The sequence below is a fragment of the Ceratosolen solmsi genome, unplaced genomic scaffold (assembly GCF_000503995.2).
Source record: "Ceratosolen solmsi marchali unplaced genomic scaffold, CerSol_1.0 scaffold31, whole genome shotgun sequence".
Lineage (NCBI taxonomy): Eukaryota > Metazoa > Arthropoda > Insecta > Hymenoptera > Agaonidae > Ceratosolen > Ceratosolen solmsi.
This window is the reverse complement of record NW_011948432.1, coordinates 5035245-5054400: the sequence shown is the minus strand read 5'-3', so window position 1 is coordinate 5054400 and position 19156 is coordinate 5035245. Positions and strand designations below refer to the sequence as shown.

The window sequence follows — 19156 nt, the reverse complement described above, 5'->3', positions numbered from 1 at the left end:
TATCGCTCTCTCTCCCTCTCTCTCTCTCTCTCTCTCTCTCTCTCTCTCTCTCTTTCTTCTCTTTATATGCCACATATATGTGGTCAGCAAATTTCGACTGTGGAATACAATGCCGCGAATGACGTTTTTTAATCCAAACATCTACCAAGACATTTTGCCAGAAGAAAACATAAAGAAATTCCTTTTGAATTATTGGTGAACCTAAACCAGCTGCTGTCGCTGCATAGCTACGTAGTTTACGACCTTTTCATTATTGTTCTTTAATCACATGCGCTTAAAAACTTACCACTATACATAGCCATTTTTCTTATCGTCAGTTAATACGAACTTTTATGATCACGAATGCTAATCATGTTGAGAGTTACATTTTGTTTACGAGATCATATGCAAAATTCCTCGAATTAATTTCCGCTTTAAAAAGTATGTATTAATAAAAAACCGAAGACAAAAAACTCGAATTTCAAATTTAAAACAAAAAATTGTTAATGAACGTTAATTTATGGTTGGTAGTAGTAATATTTTATGCTATGTAATTTAGAAGAGTGAGAGGAAATTATCTGATTCTTAATAGTGATGAAACGAGTCGTTTTATTAAAAAAAAAGAAAGAAGAAAAGTAATATAATAATTATAAAAACTATATTGTAGTAGATACAAAATGTGATTGATGAATTATTTATTTTTGTAATTTTATTATCTTTTTGGAATGTGTGTATTGAAAAGTCAATCCAAAATTGATTATTCTGCTTAATTACTTTGCTCTTGTGCAAATATCTTAATATTTCTTTTATATAATTTAACATATCGATTGAATGTTGCTATTAGACAAGATATAAATCATCTTTGAAAATTACCTTACTCTTGGCAATTTATATGAGATAATATAGAATTAAGAAAATTCCATATATAATAAATAACAGTAATGTAAAGTATGTTGAGTATATTTTCAAACTGAGTCTGCTGCTAAAACACTACGTAATTAAAAACAGGATCATTATGGTTAGCATAGCACAAGGAAGAAAATAAAGAGGAATTCTCGGTATTTTAATAAAAATGACTCTGCTTTATACCGATAATAAAGCATTTGGTGTTTGGACGCGCGTATAAGAAATATCAAGACGTTAATAGGCCTCTTCCCACATAATTCACGTAAATGTCCTTCTCTTTACTAGACAATCGACTGATCAAAACGATTTTTGCCTCTTAGAATTGAATCGACACAAGCTTACGGTAATCATCGTCTTGCTCCTGCATTAAGAATTACATGCATAACACAAGTGAAGCTCTACATGCACTCGTTTAATAATCAGTCCTCGACGCCAATCATCTACGTTTACTGGCTACACAAATCCGTTACTTCTCCTCGCACGCCTCCTCCTCCGCTTCCTCATTACATTTTCCTTTGGTAAATACTTATAGCCAAGCTGTGTATTACTTTATTCAAATGAATACCGTAATCCAAGACATCGGCGAGCCTCGTTTATCTATCATTTCCGAGATTTAAAGGATTAAAGCTGATCGGCAACGCGCTTATTTATTATTCTCTTGAGTTAAAAATTTAATGGCTTTGGTTGAAATTTAATTATCGCAATGTCGGACTTTTCCTGTGTCTATATATATACCGTTCACTCCATATAAACGTTGTTTCTTTCCTTCAAGTCTCTTTTACTATTTCTCTACATTAGTCTACAATACATTTATATTATATTTTTATATTATATTTTTATATTATATTTTTATATTATATTTTAATACTGTTGATTGACTGAGTGAAAAGAAACGCGTCTTTTGTATTTTCATAAATACTTTCGAAATTTCATCTCGTCGTAAAACGATTAATTTGCTCGATGTCAAACATTTACACTAAAAATAAAACAAACGTTCATACGATTAATTTACAATTTTAAAACCTATTCCTTTTTTTTCTATTTTCTTTTTTTTTCCATTTATCCATTTTTGTTTGTTTTTTTTTTGTTTTTTTGTTTTTCTTTTCTTTTTGTTTACACAATTCCATACAATAAAAAGACTATACTTCAGTACATTGTCTTACGATGTAACACGCTGGTACAGTAAAATGATTATATTATCGTCGGGCACAGAGATTATATACAATTAGCCAATTAAAGTGCCGAATCGACAAAAATGCAATAATTAACTTGGCTCCACCGTATATTGAAAAAAAAAAAGAAAAAAAAAGAAAAAAAAAGAAAAAAAAAGAAAAAAAAAGAAAAAAAAAGAAAAAAAAAGAAAAAAAAAGAAAAAAAAAGAAAAAAAAAGAAAAAAAAAGAAAAAAAAAGAAAAAAAAAGAAAAAAAAAGAAAAAAAAAGAAAAAAAAAGAAAAAAAAAGAAAAAAAAAGAAAAAAAAAGAAAAAAAAAGAAAAAAAAAGAAAAAAAAAGAAAAAAAAAGAAAAAAAAAGAAAAAAAAAGAAAAAAAAAGAAAAAAAAAGAAAAAAAAAGAAAAAAAAAGAAAAAAAAAGAAAAAAAAAGAAAAAAAAAGAAAAAAAAAGAAAAAAAAAGAAAAAAAAAGAAAAAAAAAGAAAAAAAAAGAAAAAAAAAGAAAAAAAAAGAAAAAAAAAGAAAAAAAAAGAAAAAAAAAGAAAAAAAAAGAAAAAAAAAGAAAAAAAAAGAAAAAAAAAGAAAAAAAAAGAAAAAAAAAGAAAAAAAAAGAAAAAAAAAGAAAAAAAAAGAAAAAAAAAGAAAAAAAAGAGAAAAAAAGTGAAAAAAAACTGCTTATCGTCTTAACGTCTTATCAATTCGCCGCATCTAAAGTAACGTTCGGCCGAGCCCAGCCGCGACGCAGACGCGGAAAAACTCGGCGCAACAACCTAATGTTCCTTGGATTCGTCGAGTCTCGTAATTAGCAATTATAATTTCAGCACTTCGGTGAAATTAATGGGCGATTATAGGCCTTTGCGCGCGTAGCCGACCACGGACACTTTCACTCTCGATTCACTCGGCAAGGGAAGCCTCTCCTCTCCGCCTTTCGGTTTCACATCCAAGTCCCTTCGACTCGCTGATTTAATCGTCCCTCGCTCTTTTTATCTCGGCTCCGCGATGTTTATTTTTATTTTACGCGATGCCCACTTTTACGAGCGTCACTCTTACGATGAATAGGATTTCTTTTTAAACTGCATGTTTTCGCAATCGTAGCTGCGCCTCGGAGAAACTCCCAGTGATTTACTATAAATCGATGCTGCCATAACGCAGCCTTATCCTTCTCCTTCTCCTTTAATTTAATGGTCGCTATTCGATGCTATTATGGTACCGTATAAATTTTTTATAAGCTTCAATGGAGCTTATGAAATGGCTTAAATTTTCAAAATTTATTTTACTCTTCAAAATAACCACCGCATGACGTATATACGGCTTTGCGGAAAATGTGATTTATTTATTATGTTTTTATATTATGAAATTGTGCTCACTAATATACCGATTATTGAGAAAATTATCCATGCTATCGATTTAATTACTCCAGCTTTTCCAAATGAAATCGATATTTACTTGTTGAAATATCAATCGATAAAAAATTATTCTTATCAATTTAATAGAATAATAATTGTTAATGAGTGCAGTAATTCAAATTAGAATCTCGCTTGTCGTTGTTACCATCGTTCTTGTAAATCTTATTCGAAATTTTCATTGAAGTAAGATCCAATTTAAAGGTACTCCACGTTAATACAACAATCGTGTAAATAGAAAAGATCCGCTTTCGCCATTAACATTGCTGCAAAATTAATTCAATTAACATCTATAACTCTACGTGACACTGGTGGTGACTGAAATAATGATTAACAAAACATATCCTGAGAGCGTGATTGCCATAATAAAGGAGTCCTTATACGCATTATTTTGTGAATTATTGCCACTTTTTTTTTTTTTTTTTTTTTTTTTTTTTTTTTTTTATTTAACTGAAATTGAAAATTAAGAACGAATGGTATAAGATTATAAGTATTATAGTACAGGATATACTAGTCATGGTACTCCAAATAGTTGCCTTGACTAGTATAATAAGAGGCATTAATTTCGTAATTAGAATATAAAGTATGAAATTAAGGAAATAAATTCTTTTCCAATCTACTTATATTCAACAAAAGCATAGTTTTACATATGAAAAACATTATACACGAATACTGCAAACTTATAAATTCTTATAAATCTGAACAATGTATTAAAAATCGAAAAGCTATTTATCGAAGAAATCCTAATTTTCAAGCTATTTTTTAATCTTAAAATAATCATCAAGGTTTTGTTTTCTACATAATTATTATATTAAATGACGATAATTAGTCTAATATTAAAAATGTTCATTTTAGCAATGAATTATATATGTCTGATATGTAAATTAATTTGAAAATAATTTAACTATTATATGACTTTGTCTGCCAGTCCATTAAACATTAATGTTTCAAATAAATTTTTAATCATTTAAAATTTTTCCAATATTATTTAAAAATTATTTATGACGCATAAATCTCGATTATTTATTCTATTTTTATATTAGTTAAAATGTACGATATTCATTGATGATGAAATAGAGTTCCAACTGACATTATTAAATAAAAAAAATTAAACAAAATTATTTTACTTGTGTATGATGACCGTATATGGAAAGAAAAAACACCGTTATCTGCTTAGTTATACAAAAAACTTATCTCAGATGACAAGTGTTGCAAAATTTATCTGCATTCTAACTTTAATACACGTGACCAAAATATTCAAATTTTTTTTTAAATTATAATCAAACTTTTTTTTAAATTTTGTTTTATATGATTTTCCACCTTCAGTAAATATTTATATTTATATTTTTATGCAAATGCACATATCTATGCGGCTCTTCTCAAAATTGCCTATCAATCGCTAATCTTGTCTAACTACATGGTTTTTATTTAACTTTTTCACTAATTTGAAATTATTATTATATTAAGCTCATGAATAATTTTTCCATTAAATAAAACAGTCATTATTTATACCTACACTGGATATATATATATATATATATATATTTTTTTTTTTTTTGGGAATTGTCTTGATCGACGCTAATTAATTGAAAATTAATGATTAAGGAATTTTTTAACATTACAATTATTTTTTTCTGAACTAATAGATTAATAAAATTTGTATTTATATAAATTATTAATCATAATAGTATAGATCGTGAAATAGTTGATGTTAAGATAGAATCATATATTTGTAAGAGTGTGTGTACGTAATTTTTGTTGAAATTGGAACATTTTTATTAAAGAAATTTCTACTGTTATGAATATTTTCTCTAATTTTCATGAATGATTATCTTTCTTCTTTTTCCATTTATAGAAATCTAATAATTTCATTCAATAAAATAATTTCAAATGCGTCTCCATACTTCTTTTCTCTTTTGTTATAATATTGTTGTTATTATAATTAGAAATTATTAACTTAACAATTTTCAATTATAACTTTATATTATTATAATTTCGAAAATATAAAATTTCAAATTCCCTATAATTTTATTGATAATAATGTCTGTAATGCAATGATGAAGTAAAATTATAGGACATATTATCACATCATTATCAATTTCTAAAAATCATTTCGTGTCCTTGATCATGATATCCTAGACAAATTAAAGCTTCCGCATAGTTCTCGTAAAAACTTAAAATAGATATAATTTGTGGACCAAATGAACTCCGACAGTACTATTTACTTTCAAATATTTTTTCGTGTTTAATTGATTTGTTTAAAAAATTTCTCTAGAATATTATGGATTACAGAATTTATTAATTTTCTTTTCTGTTTAATTGTATTATTATTGCTTAGAAAGCCTTAAATATTCGCTTCTTAAATTAATTAGTATATTTCATTATTTAACGATCTATATGTTGAATAAAATAACGATACATAAGCGTACTTAATACTCTTTATATAGTTAAAAAGATTATGATAAATGCATTTTTATTACAAATAATGATTTATTGTATAAGATAAATATCTTGAGCAGCTAACTTTAGGAAGCCTATAAGTATAAGATTTATAAATTAAAATTAAGAGTTTCTATTCTACGGTTTAAGCAAAAATTAGATAAAAAGTTTCCCATAATTTAAAATTTAATTACCTCCCAAATATAAATCTCGTACTTAACTCGGTAGATTTAATTAACGAATTAAGGAAATTACGAAAGCTTCGTTCGTCAATGATGTAGGAGAATAATTTTCGCAAACGGTTCCCACATTAAACATACGAGATATAAAATTAAAATTTCACTTTCCATATTTTTACTATATTTCACATAACTTAATTAGCTATATTTCTTTGTTGCAGATCTACTAGGATGAGAGCTATATTTTTAGTGTTTTTTGGTCTTGTTGCCTTGGCAACGGCACAGCGTCGTCTTGCATTGCCGGATCCGCGAAGCTGCGCCAGCCGTAAGTGAAAATCTTGCCGATAAAGCATCTCTATTATTAATTTAAGGACAGACATTCGTAAAAATTGTTTATGCCTCGCTGCAAATAAAATAAGAATATGTCATCAAAATGATAATATCAAAAATTCGCTTATCATTGTAATAAATTATAAAGGAATTTTTTTTCCAAATTAAACGAAATAATGAATAATATTTCATTGTATAAAATAAAATTTTATTTAATATATTCTATTGAATTACATTCTGTTTTTTTTTTTTTTTTTTTTTGTTTTTTTTTTTTTTTTGATAAATTTATAACCAAATGATAATAAATTCGAAAAATTTTCTTAACTTGCATATATCTCTGTTATAATATTATACATTTTTTTTTAACAATAATTGCGAGACTCGTAATTTTTCTTATACGCATGATGCATTTCCTTGCTTTATTGCATTACATGAAACAGAACATAAATATAAAACATTTTTAAAATCTTTCAAATCGACACTCTAAAGAAAGTTTTAAGACATATTTTAAAAAGTGGAGCAAATACCATGTAAAGTCAATTATAAATTACTAAAATTTCATCGTTGTTTTTGCATTTAGTTAATTTCAAATACATTGTAAAATAAATTTGATGCCAATTCTTTCTAATGTCATAAAAATCTCAAATTTTGCATCGAAGGAAAAGTTGAAAATCATTGAAATTCATAATTACAAACTGCACTTTGTAAGTAAAATGTACATGGTTATTAAAATATATCAAGTAATATCGAATCAATTAAAAAAAATTATGAAAATATTATAATTTTTTTTAAATCATAAATTTACAATAAGAGAAAGTTTTAATTAATATAACATAAGATAAATTATTTACTACGGAATATTGGAAGTACATTAATGATTTTCAATATTCACTACTATAAACATCCTTATTTTCACTTCATATTCAATTGAGTTGCACATTATTTATTTATTTTTTAAACGTTATTTATTTTCTGCCTGTTACTTTTGCCTCTCTCGTTCATTTTTGAAGTTCATCGTTATTATAAATTATTTACATCGAAATACAAAACATTAAAAATCATAATTTTTTACATAATGTTTTTATGTAAATATCATGTTTTTAAAAAACTTTCATTTTAATTACACCTTATTTATAAATACAAACAAACAAGTGCAAATACTTTCTCTCTTATACTCATATTTGCTTGCTGATTTATGTTTAATAAAATTCCTGTGTTTTTCGATAAATCGTTATACAACCAGTAACATGAATTATTCGATTTTACTAAATTGTGTTCTCAATATAATAAAAAAAAACTTTTTTTTTTTTTTTTTTTTTTTTTTTTTTTTACAATCGCATCAACCTACCATTAACTTCTCCTCCATCGTTATCCGAATTAACGATACAACTCCAGAATTCTCTTTAAAACTCTCACGCGTAAAAAAACCATGACTTTATTGTTCGAAGTTTTCTCAGCTTTTTAAATCCTTTTTAGATATTGTTTACTTTTACTCTTTCATTTGTAGTGGTCTACATGACGGAGGACGGAGATCAATCGTTGCAAGAAAAACATCGCGATTTCACCGTGAAATTTACACATCGGCGATTTTCCAATAAGAAGCCGTTTGCCATTCGTAAATCGTCGTTCACATCCACGAATCGGTTTTTTGCTCCTTTTTGTAACGATAATTGTATTGCGGTCGGTCGCAACTCTTTTGTAGGACTTCTTCTTTAAAGCTTCTTAGTACAGCAATAATTTTTGTTCTCAATTTTTCCTTGAATCTTTTTGTTTTCATCAAATCTTAATGTACGAACATTTTATTTGAATATGCTCGTAAAGGGAATATTATAATTACTTAATGAACACATCTATACGCTTAATCTATTTCTGTCCATATTAAATTTATATTTTCGATAGTATTTATTTTTAATGTGTGGAATTAAATTGTAAGTGGTAAATACGTATATAGTATTTATTATAGGTCAATACATATATTTGTATATCCTCGAATGATCCTTGTGTGAAATTTTGTAATTAAATGTAATTGAAATTACAAGTTTTATAGATAAAAAGTTTTTTTTTAAATCATAAGTATTAACTTTATTATTTCTTGAAAATTAAATAATAAAATATGATTAAAAACATCAGAGTATTATATTATATAAAGCACATATTATGTTACTATAAAAAAGTTACATTTTAAAAATTAATTAATTTAATTAACTGTCGATAAATTGTTTACCATTGGAGTTGAAATGAATTACATATTGCAACGATTTATCTCAATATTTGTATTTATTTAACAGAGTGTATCGAAAATTTTGTAAAAAGTAAGGACTTTAATACGCAATTTAAAATTTCTACATGCATTAGATAATTTTTTGTATTTTTGTAAATTGACGTTCTCTGCTAGTTTTTCATATAATTCATATGGTTTCATCATTTATATTTCATTCAAAACACTATTTCGTGAAGTCTGACTATACTATTTCGTTTTTTAATCTGACTTTAAAATATTTCTAATAACGATTAAATATAATATTTTAACGTTAACGATAATATTAACCAACAGATCGCGCTATTATTTCATAGTTTGATAATAAAATGTAAAAATAAAATATCATTCAATATCAAATGTTCCGTACATGACACGATGTTACATAATTTTATTAACAAAATTAATCTATTTAACTAAAATATATAGCATTTCCTATTTATTGTAAATAAAGTCTAAAATAAAATCTTATAAATTTCTGTAATTATACAACAATTTTTAACACAATTACACTCAATGACGTTTCATTTTTCTATGATTTAATATACTAAGATTGTTTACAATCAAGTATGTAATTAGTACTAGTAAATCTAATGAATCATTAATTAAAGAAAAAACTCACCTTTTATCATATTAATAAAAAGTCACTTGTTCAATCATTAGTACCGCATAAATTAATTATTTAACTTCGTCAATTCTTGCCTTGTGAAATCTCAATATATTTCTACGCTATTTCATTAATATAATATATATATATATATATATATATATAATAAATTAATGTATTCTATATATTAAAAGAATTTAAAGTAAAGTTTAAAATTTAAACACTTTTGTTCGAAATATTAAATAGTATTTTGAACGTTAAATGTATCGAAAGTAGCGAATTTTGTTTAAAGCGAGCGCATACTCATATATTTTCAGAAATGCTGCGATGCATATAATAACCTCGCTACACGTAACATCATTTTATATATTTGTCTTATTCTCACTCTTTCTCTCTTTCTCTCTTTCTCACTTTCTCTCCCACTTAATTGCGTCACAATGATCGGGATGTTGGAAGGTCTAAAGATTGGTTAATACAACGAATCCCCAAAACATTACAACCGTCCGAGAAAATAAAGACGGATAAATTATGTGCCACAGGTGTGCGACACGCAACGTATAGAGATGCGCGTGGTGTCGCTCACTCATACTTCTTCAGCTGGGAACATCAGCCAACAAGAAGCTTAGAGGTCGACTGGCTCGACGCCAGGAACATCTGCAGACGCCATTGCATGGACGCCGTGTCGCTCGAGACACCCCAAGAGAATGAATTTATTAAGCAGAGAATCGCACGAGGTGAGTTGAAATGCTCTTCGTTATTCGTCGTAAATCGCGTAATGGATTCTGCCGAGTGATGTAATATATTTAACGTAATATTGCTTAAAATTGAATAATTATCGAGCAAAGTATTGTACTTTGATAATCCGATAAGGTACGAATAGAATACATCCTCGCTCAGAAGGACATGTAAGATATCAAAAATTAATGATGGATTTTCAATTTTAAATATAACTTACACGCTATTTAATTTTCCTGTTGATTTAGTGATTGATTATATGTTTAACTTATTTGAAAATCGTAGATAAGATAATGAAAATTATATATTTCATATACGTTGCGGAACTAACGATTTTCATCGATTAGATATTAAAATGCACCGATTATTGTTCATTTTCTTTGTTTCTTATGATTAAATATTCATAATTTACATAATTATATAAAAACTAATTACTTTTTATGATGTTTATCCAGTACTACATAAGACAATTATTATGTTTATATAAAACGTAGAAGCTCATTAGAATACAATTATTTTTATAAAATTTAACAATTTAATTTCATTAAGACGAATTATTTAAGCAAAAACTTGCTTTCATTGCTGTGTCTATTAGAATTCATGTACGGTGCAATTGTGCATTGGACATTTTACTCGATAAAAATTGTAGCTTTAAACGCAAATCTAAACTAATCATTAAAAATGTAGAATTATTTAAACTATTGGAAAATATAGAATAAAATAAATATTAATATTTGAAAAAATAATCTACATTTGCATTGATAAAAACAGTATCTCTCATTATATAGATTTTCAAGCTTGATAATTAAATTGCACTGATTGATATCGATAATTTTTGAAATATTACATTATACGTTTTGAAATTTAAAATCAAATATACCGATAAATTAATATTCTCAAAATTTAAATAAAAACGTAATAAACTTTTCAGACATCGACTGATTTTAAATGTGATATTATTTTAATTTTTTTCACATCCAAATTTCGATAATGATGTTTCATAAAACAAAATACCATTGAAATTTAGAAAACCATTTTTTTAAAGTGCATCAATATCCTATTTCTACATTTATTCAATAAATACACAATTGTGTATGACAAAAATTACTTTTTAGTTTCAAAAATGTTGTAAAAAAATTGCACATTTTGAATTTCTTACGTTATTGTCCGCCATTTTAGAATCGAGTATTTATTATATAATGCACATGGAAATTGTATAAAAATATTTATAAAAATACTCAATTCCTATTAAACTAAATGATAGGCCGAATCCAACGTAATAGACAGTTATGCTATCGAATGAATTTAAAAAGGCAAGTCATCGTCTATTAAAAAATTCTCGTGAAATCGCTGAATTAGCCACCGATGTTTTTTTTTTTTTTTTGCCCGATTATTATAATCAAAATATAATTGTTTTCACAAATGTGAAGTCATAAACAAAATATATAGATAAATAATTATTTTGCAAAATCATTCTCAAGTATTGTCAGCATTCGCAGTAATGCATTATTCGCTCGCAAAAATTTGCAACGTAAACGCCAGCTGCTTAAAGCCGCTCATCCATCTTTTATTCATTTTATTGTCCATTTTCTTTACTTTTACAACAATTAATCTCCCTCCCTTTATTTATCTTTAATGTTTATAATGATTTAATGAAGGTATTCTCCGACACTTCCTCTTCTTTACCACTAGCATTTCTTAACTCAAATCCTTTGAGGTTTCAGTTGCCTCCAACATAGTAACCACACTTAAACATCCACACACGCACGCACGCACGCACGCACACACGGAGAGAGAGCATAATGAAAGCGCAAATTTGTTGCGACGGTTTATCCACATATGCAAACGATGTCGCGTGTGTAGAAATATGCCTTTAGACGACACGAATTGTCGGTCCGCTCTCGACCTATAAAGCCTGATTTTGATTTATGAATAGCGAACATTTTTTTCCTTCTTCGCTTCAAATGCCGACGATGTTGTAAGTGCTTTACAAGAGCTTCGCAACTTTTCTTTCAAACCTTCTGTTTATGAATTTCTCGCTTCTTGCGTAGAATAACTTATCATAGAAATGATGAGTTTTATTTTTGTTACTTAGTAGTTTCCTCGAATTGAAAGATAATAAAGTTTCTTATTTATCACGAAAACTGAAATTACATTATTTTCTTTAATTATTGGCCATGTATTACGCTATTACATATTCATATTACTACATACAAGTTGCATATTATCTTATATAATCTTGATTGAGGAACAAGCATTATACAAAAGTATTTTTTTTATTTAAAATTACAAATTACTCCAATATATTTATATGTAAACAGATTACTATATTTTAAACTGAATTTCAAATTTATATTTTTATCTGCATTGTTATAGTATATATTTAAAGAATAAGGAAAAAAGAGTTTATTTTTGTTTTGTTTATTACACTCTATTTTGTACTTTAACCTTTTAAATTCATAATACTTCTTATTAGAGAAAGATAGTAATAATATAGAAATTAGAAATTTCCAACGAGCGAATGTAAAAATGCGAAAAATTTGAGGAAATAGCTCGATGATATACTAATTACTAAAGTATTAATAAATTTTTTATTCCTGAAACTTAATAATTATAATCTTTCTAATAAAGTAAATACAATAATAATCAAACTAACGCAATTGCTTATCATTGTTATATTAGTGGAACGAAAATTTTATAAATAATAAAATTTAATCTTATATACAAGTCCATGACTATATGTAGATTTATCATGGATTTTTAGATAAAATAGAATTGAATAAATTTATTAAATAAAGACTTTCATAGCAGCGGCTTTCCGTGCAATATATCTTTCCTAAAAATCATTCACCAATTCACTTTTTATGTTCAGTTAATTCGCTCGATTAACTTGCAATGAATAGTATCAATTTACTTTCACTAAAATGCACTTTTTATGAAATGAGAAAATAAGTTAATAAAATTATTTTTATTAAATCGGTATTCCTAACTGGTTTTAGGAAATATATATTTATATATTTTTTCTCCATATGCATTATTATTTGTACTTTAAATTTTCAATCATTTTATTCCTAGATGTTCCGATACTTTCAATTAGTTCAGTAATTAAATTATATAATATTTTAATTTTGTAAATTGATTCATATCTAAAATACATATTATTTAACAATAGCATATTACTAGAAATATACATTTGATAAACATTAAATTAATAGCTGCATTTAGAAATACGGATTTTTAATAATCTAATATCGATTCTATCTATTGTATACAAATATTGCTTGCATAATTTTAAATTTTATATCATACATTAAAAACTGAAAATTCAATTATAATTAAACAATAAAAAGATTTTCTACAAACAAAATGTATTTCTTTATGTGTGCGTGTGCGTGCGTGCGTGCGTGCGTGCGTGCGTGCGTGCGTGCGTGCGTGCGTGCGTGTGTGTGTGTATTTTACAATATTACAGAGAATGACAAAAAGTATACTATTAATTCAGAATTCATTAGAATTTTTTCATAATTATGATCAATAAGTATATTAAGAAAAAGCTTATTTACTGGACTAATAAGCATTATTCATATTAAATTTATAATACTAATTCGAATTCGGAATTACGTAAGCAATCAGCAAATGGAATAAATAGAATTGCACAAATCATCTTCCGACTTAACGATTCATTTTCAAAGTATACCGTACTTCTTAAAACAAATTTTTTTTAAAAATTCTATTCAATAAACGTAGATTTTTGTTGTTGTTAAAAATAGGAATACAATAACATATTTTAATACTATACACCAGGTTTGATAGGAATTACAAATGTTTAAAGTCTTGTATTTATTTAATAAAAATATTAATAATGAGTGTAACTAAACCAAAATTACGTTATATTTGAATAAATATTTGTTAAATTCTAAATTTAAATTTTATTTCAATAGATGAGTTATAGAGTAATAGAAACATCTTTCTATCGTATAACTGAAATCGTAAAATGTTTTGTTGAAATTCTGATGTAAGTTTTCTATAATAGAGCTAATGCAATATTTTACTTATAAAAATATAATTCAAATTGTATGGAGATCGTAGAAAGTCTGTTCTAATTAAGATTACAATAGATAAAAGACTATAAAATTCTATTTACATCGTATGTAAATAATTATTGAAAAAGAACTTAATAGCATTGTTTTAAAATATAAAGTAAAAGAAAATATTGTAATAACGTGAAAATAGTGGTATCATTACACCAGCTACCCACATGCCTCTGATAATGTCTTACTTTTTATCAATATAAATTTTGCAATTTTTTTTTACTCATTCTTTCTATGTCTGTATATCAACCCCCCCCTCTCTCTCTCTCTCTCTCTCTTCCTCCTATCTCTCGCACTCATTTTTTTTTCAATCGTGTCTCTTCTGTCGGATTCTCTAAACTTATGTATTGGATGTTTCTTTTAAACATGCAGTGCACGATGAAGTTTAAAATGTTTGTTAACGCTGAATTATTACGTGTTTCCAATATTTAATGTAAAATAGAAATATATTGCAATTTTTTAAACATGAGCTATTTCAATATTTTATAAGTAATAATGAAAACTTTTGAAAATGCACGATATTCTTTAATACAATAATATTCCAAATAATATAGAAAAAGTATACGTTTTACGTATAATTGGAACAACATAAAAAATATAAATTATATTTATTGAATAAAAATGAATTTTTATTTAAATATTGACGAACGTATTGTAAAATTGATACCATATTACATATGCGATTATATTTAGTTATTGTTTTATTATAAATTTATAGATTAATAGTATTATTTTATTTATTCGAATGATAATTATGCTGTGATAAAAGTAATAAACGTCATAATAATGTCATCTTAAATAATTATCCTATTAAGTTTAATATGTAAAATTTTATTGGATAGATAATAATTTGGAATAGATGTTATGTAAAGTTTATAGTATTGAATTAGATGATACGATGAACAAATTTAGTTACTTAAAATATTTAATTACCTAGAACGGCGATTATAACACATAAGACATGTCAATCAGCTGAAAAATTTTATTGCGTGCGCAATGAATTTGTACACAGCTTCAGCCATATCAATGTATAACGGTTAATCCCAAATACATCATTAGAAATGATGGTGGATTCATCAATAGAGTGTCATTGAACAATCTTCTATTTAATCTATTGAGAGAGTACGTAGAAATTCGTGTTTAGTTGTTTCCATTATAAATTATCCAATGATGCAATCAACTCATAATGGATTAGGTGCGCCACCTCCGTGTCATATGTATATTGAATTTCATGTATATATGGAATAATATAACGTGCACAATACCTGTAAACTTCGTTCATTATAAGTTATAGATAATCTTTGTTAACCATAAAATATAAAAATAGAGTATAAACATTGTTAATGATACATCAAACTATCATATTAATTTGAAATATTTTAAACTAATCGAATTTAATATACATAATCACAGTTTTAAATCTATTTATTCGGAGATAAAGTAATTTGAAATTATTTATTAAGGTTAATGAAGCTGCGCATTCAAATTAATTTAATATATTTGAGTAAATTAATAAAATTAAATATATTTGCATTCAATTGAATGAAAGTATATGTAGTTGCTGATGAATCAATATTAGTTGGTGAAACATTTAAAGTAAATTTACAAATCATCTATAAATATTCGTTTATTACCTATAAACATATGGATCTGAATACCAAGTAATTGCATTTTATTAAAAAAGATAAAGTCAATGTTTTTAATCTATATGATTAATTCAAATCTTCGCTAAACTCCCTGTTCACCTTGTTTTTGTTTTATAGAAAAAACCGAGAACTTATTTTTTTTTTTTACAAAACTTTTTATTGCTATATTATTCTCATGATAACTAAAATTATTTGCACATCATTATATGTGTGGCTGTATACAACAATTATTTTTGGATATTTTTAAAATGTGAAAAGTCAGTAATATTTAATCAATTTTATGCTTTTATAATATATATTTGAATGCACACGAAGCTTCCAATTAAATCGAGAATTTATCGTCACTATCAATGTATGCAAATAGAAATAAACTTTTTTTATTGTAAATCTATGTTAGCTCTTGTGAAAATGATCTGCTGTACATAGATCTTTTTATACTTATGACTTAAATGCATTGCAAGCGAAAAAAATATGAAAGCCGATAGTGTTGAAAATGTGTGCCAAGCTTAATTCCATGAGATTCGCTTGATTTCTTAAATTTGCTTAAAATGAGCGATAGAATACTCGAAGTATATCTTAAATTCGGAGATAAATCGTCTAAAAATAGCTGCCGGCATTATATTAAAACATTACGAAAGCTTAATTTAGGATTATAAATCCTAAAAGGCTTGCGGTAATAATAAAGAGATCTACGAATTTTGAAAATATAATTTCGACAATCCAAACATACAAATTCCCATCTCTTCTAGGTAACATACGATACATCTGGACTTCTGGTCGCAAATGCAACTTCAACGGCTGTGACCGACCTGACCTCCAGCCCCAGAATGTTAATGGATGGTTCTGGTCCGGATCCGGTGCCAAAATCGGATCCACGAACCAACGCAATACCGGGGATTGGAGTCACACCGGAGGTTACGGTACTCCGCAACCTGATAATCGCGAGGCCGCTCAGGTACGTTATTTACAATTAAATCACATTGAATTTTATTTGATTTTACTCTTTCGCAAATCCCTTTATTTATACGTTTGATAAGTTGTCGTCGTTTCGTTTAATTGCCCCTACGATAAATCAATAATGAATCGCACTTTTAACACAAATGCAAATTTTGAATTGATTTTATTCTCTTTATGAAACTGAAAATTCTCGGTGCGAAGATCATTGAATTGAAATTAAAACAAATGATTTTTAGGGTAATGACGAGTCATGCCTGTCGATCTTGAATAACTTTTATAACGATGGGCTCAAGTGGCACGACGTTGCCTGCCATCACATCAAACCCTTCGTCTGCGAAGACAGCGACGAGCTCTTGAACTTCGTCGCTTCAAGAAATCCTGGCGTTCGCCTTTAAGTAAGCATCCTGTAACTTCAGCAGTAGCGAATTTCAAGAAGACCAGTAATAGCATCGTCGAAGCGTTTTTTTTTTTTTGTTTTTTTTTTTTTGTTTTCACCTATCTTCCAATAATGTAATGCATGCGAATGAAGAAACTCCCCGCCTGGGGATTGTACACATAGCTGCTGATAATCTTATCACTGCTACTGAACAAATTGCAAAATTCGCGTACTAGCGTGTGTGCGTGCGTCATATGTATGTGCGTGTGCGCGTGTGCGTGGGTGTGCGTGGGCGTACGTATGGGCGTGTGCGTGTGTGCGTGTCCGGTGGTGGTGGGGGGGGGGGGGGGGGGGGGGGGGGGGGGGGGGGGGGGGGGAGGGAGATAAACTCGATGCCGGCCTTTATGGAAGTGTGAATGCCGTGCGCAAACCAAGGGCTTTGATCATTAACATTATGGATTTCTACGTATACAAAAGTCTATTATATCTTCGATGTTTTATCTTTAAATTATTTATGTGTTCACTAACCGAAAAAAAATGACTCTTTATCGCGCGCCGTTATCATTTAACACTGTCTGTGTATCTAATTTAGCCGTTACGAGATTTAGTTATCTCAAACTGATTGTAAAATTATCTATATTTTTCTCACGAAAATAAATATCGTATTATTTGTACAAAAGCATAGAATTGATTCATTTAATTATCTCCAATTTCGCCAACATTATTATAAACTCCTGTCTTACTCTTATCCTTAAACTTGGATTTTCAACGAATATAAAGTAACATGAATAATAAAAAAAATTTTTTAATACTTTAATTATTACGTTATTCCTATCATTTAAATATAATTGGTATAGTGCGCGCGTGTGTGTATTTGTTTATTTAATTACAACCCAGACAATAAAAAATAAAAACAATTTATTACAACAACCGAAAATATAATCTTAATATTATCTTCATTTTTTTTCTGGAAATCAAAACCATAAAAGTACAAAATCTTCCTAATGAAAGTTTCAATCGAAATTAGTATATTTAAAGCGTTTTAACTGTCATTTGAATATGTATTATTATATAATTTAATTATTTAAACATTGAATTATTTAACAATTGTTTAGGTAATCATGAATACAAAGCTACGGGTAAAATGTTTTGCTCTTCGTAATTTATTTTAATAAATCTATTTAATATCTCTAAAATTTGTTTATTTAAGCAGTTATATATACATATATTTATTAGAAGAATTTCTGTAGTAAGAATAACGTGAGCGTAATATTTTAAACAATAGATATATTAAAAATTTTTAATCAAGACAAAGAATCTTTTTCTAGCATGCATTATACAATTTATAATACTATAGTATTTATTTTCTGTTTGGATGAAAAGTGGAGGTAAAGTATGCAATTCGATTAGAATTACACATTCATAATTACAAGTGTTATATTATATGATTATTAGCTTATGATATCACGAATGTAAAACAAGAAAATCATAAAACTATTGCAGCGGATAATTGAACTAAAGACATAAGTGTATAAATCAGATATGCTGCAGATATATTTATAATGTTTATAACATATTTTTCAAATGTCACATGTAATTATTGTAATAAAAATGAATTTCATTATAAAAGTAACTTGAAATACCGCTTTACTAAACATAAAACTAAATAATTAAGAATATTACGACAGTAATTCTTTAGTGATTGAGATCTACAAGTTATTAATTTTAATTGTCCATTCGATTAATATCGTAAAAACGTATTCTAATAAGCACTTGAACGAAAAAAATTATTGCATTTTTCTGCAACAAATTTTATTAATTTTTAAAATGTCTGTAATTTATATGAACATTGTGCTACATGTAATTTTACTTAACAATTGTTATTGTAACTTAATTGTATTTAAATAAAAAATTGTACTGACCTAAAATATGTCTATAGTTAATAGATTTCCCCATAATAAAAGACTAATTCATAAAACAATTTTTATTCATCGTAATTTAGTGGCAAAGAAAGAGTTCTCAATTTTTTTAAATTACAAAATTTCTTTACCGAAGTTATTCTTAACATTTTGATGCATGTCGGTAG

General features: G+C 26.8%; 1 protein-coding gene across 1 annotated transcript; it reads left to right on the top strand.

The window, feature by feature from the left end:
* Positions 1–6271: 6271 nt before the first annotated feature.
* Positions 6272–17175, top strand: CTL5 (C-type lectin 5). Its single transcript, XM_011502284.1, has 4 exons — positions 6272–6399; positions 9808–10002; positions 16487–16692; positions 16931–17175. Exons 1-4 carry the CDS (start codon positions 6306–6308, stop codon positions 17087–17089), a joined length of 654 nt encoding a protein of 217 aa, XP_011500586.1. The 5' UTR covers positions 6272–6305; the 3' UTR covers positions 17090–17175.
* The last annotated feature ends 1981 nt before the right edge of the window (positions 17176–19156 follow it).

Coding starts and splice junctions, on each gene's coding strand:
- CTL5 (XM_011502284.1), top strand. CDS start 6,306: ATGAGAGCTATATTTTTAGTGTTTTTTGGTCTTGTTGCCTTGGCAACG. Junction 10,003..16,486: donor TAAGCAGAGAATCGCACGAG/GTGAGTTGAAAT, acceptor CATCTCTTCTAG/GTAACATACGATACATCTGG. Junction 16,693..16,930: donor ATAATCGCGAGGCCGCTCAG/GTACGTTATTTA, acceptor AATGATTTTTAG/GGTAATGACGAGTCATGCCT.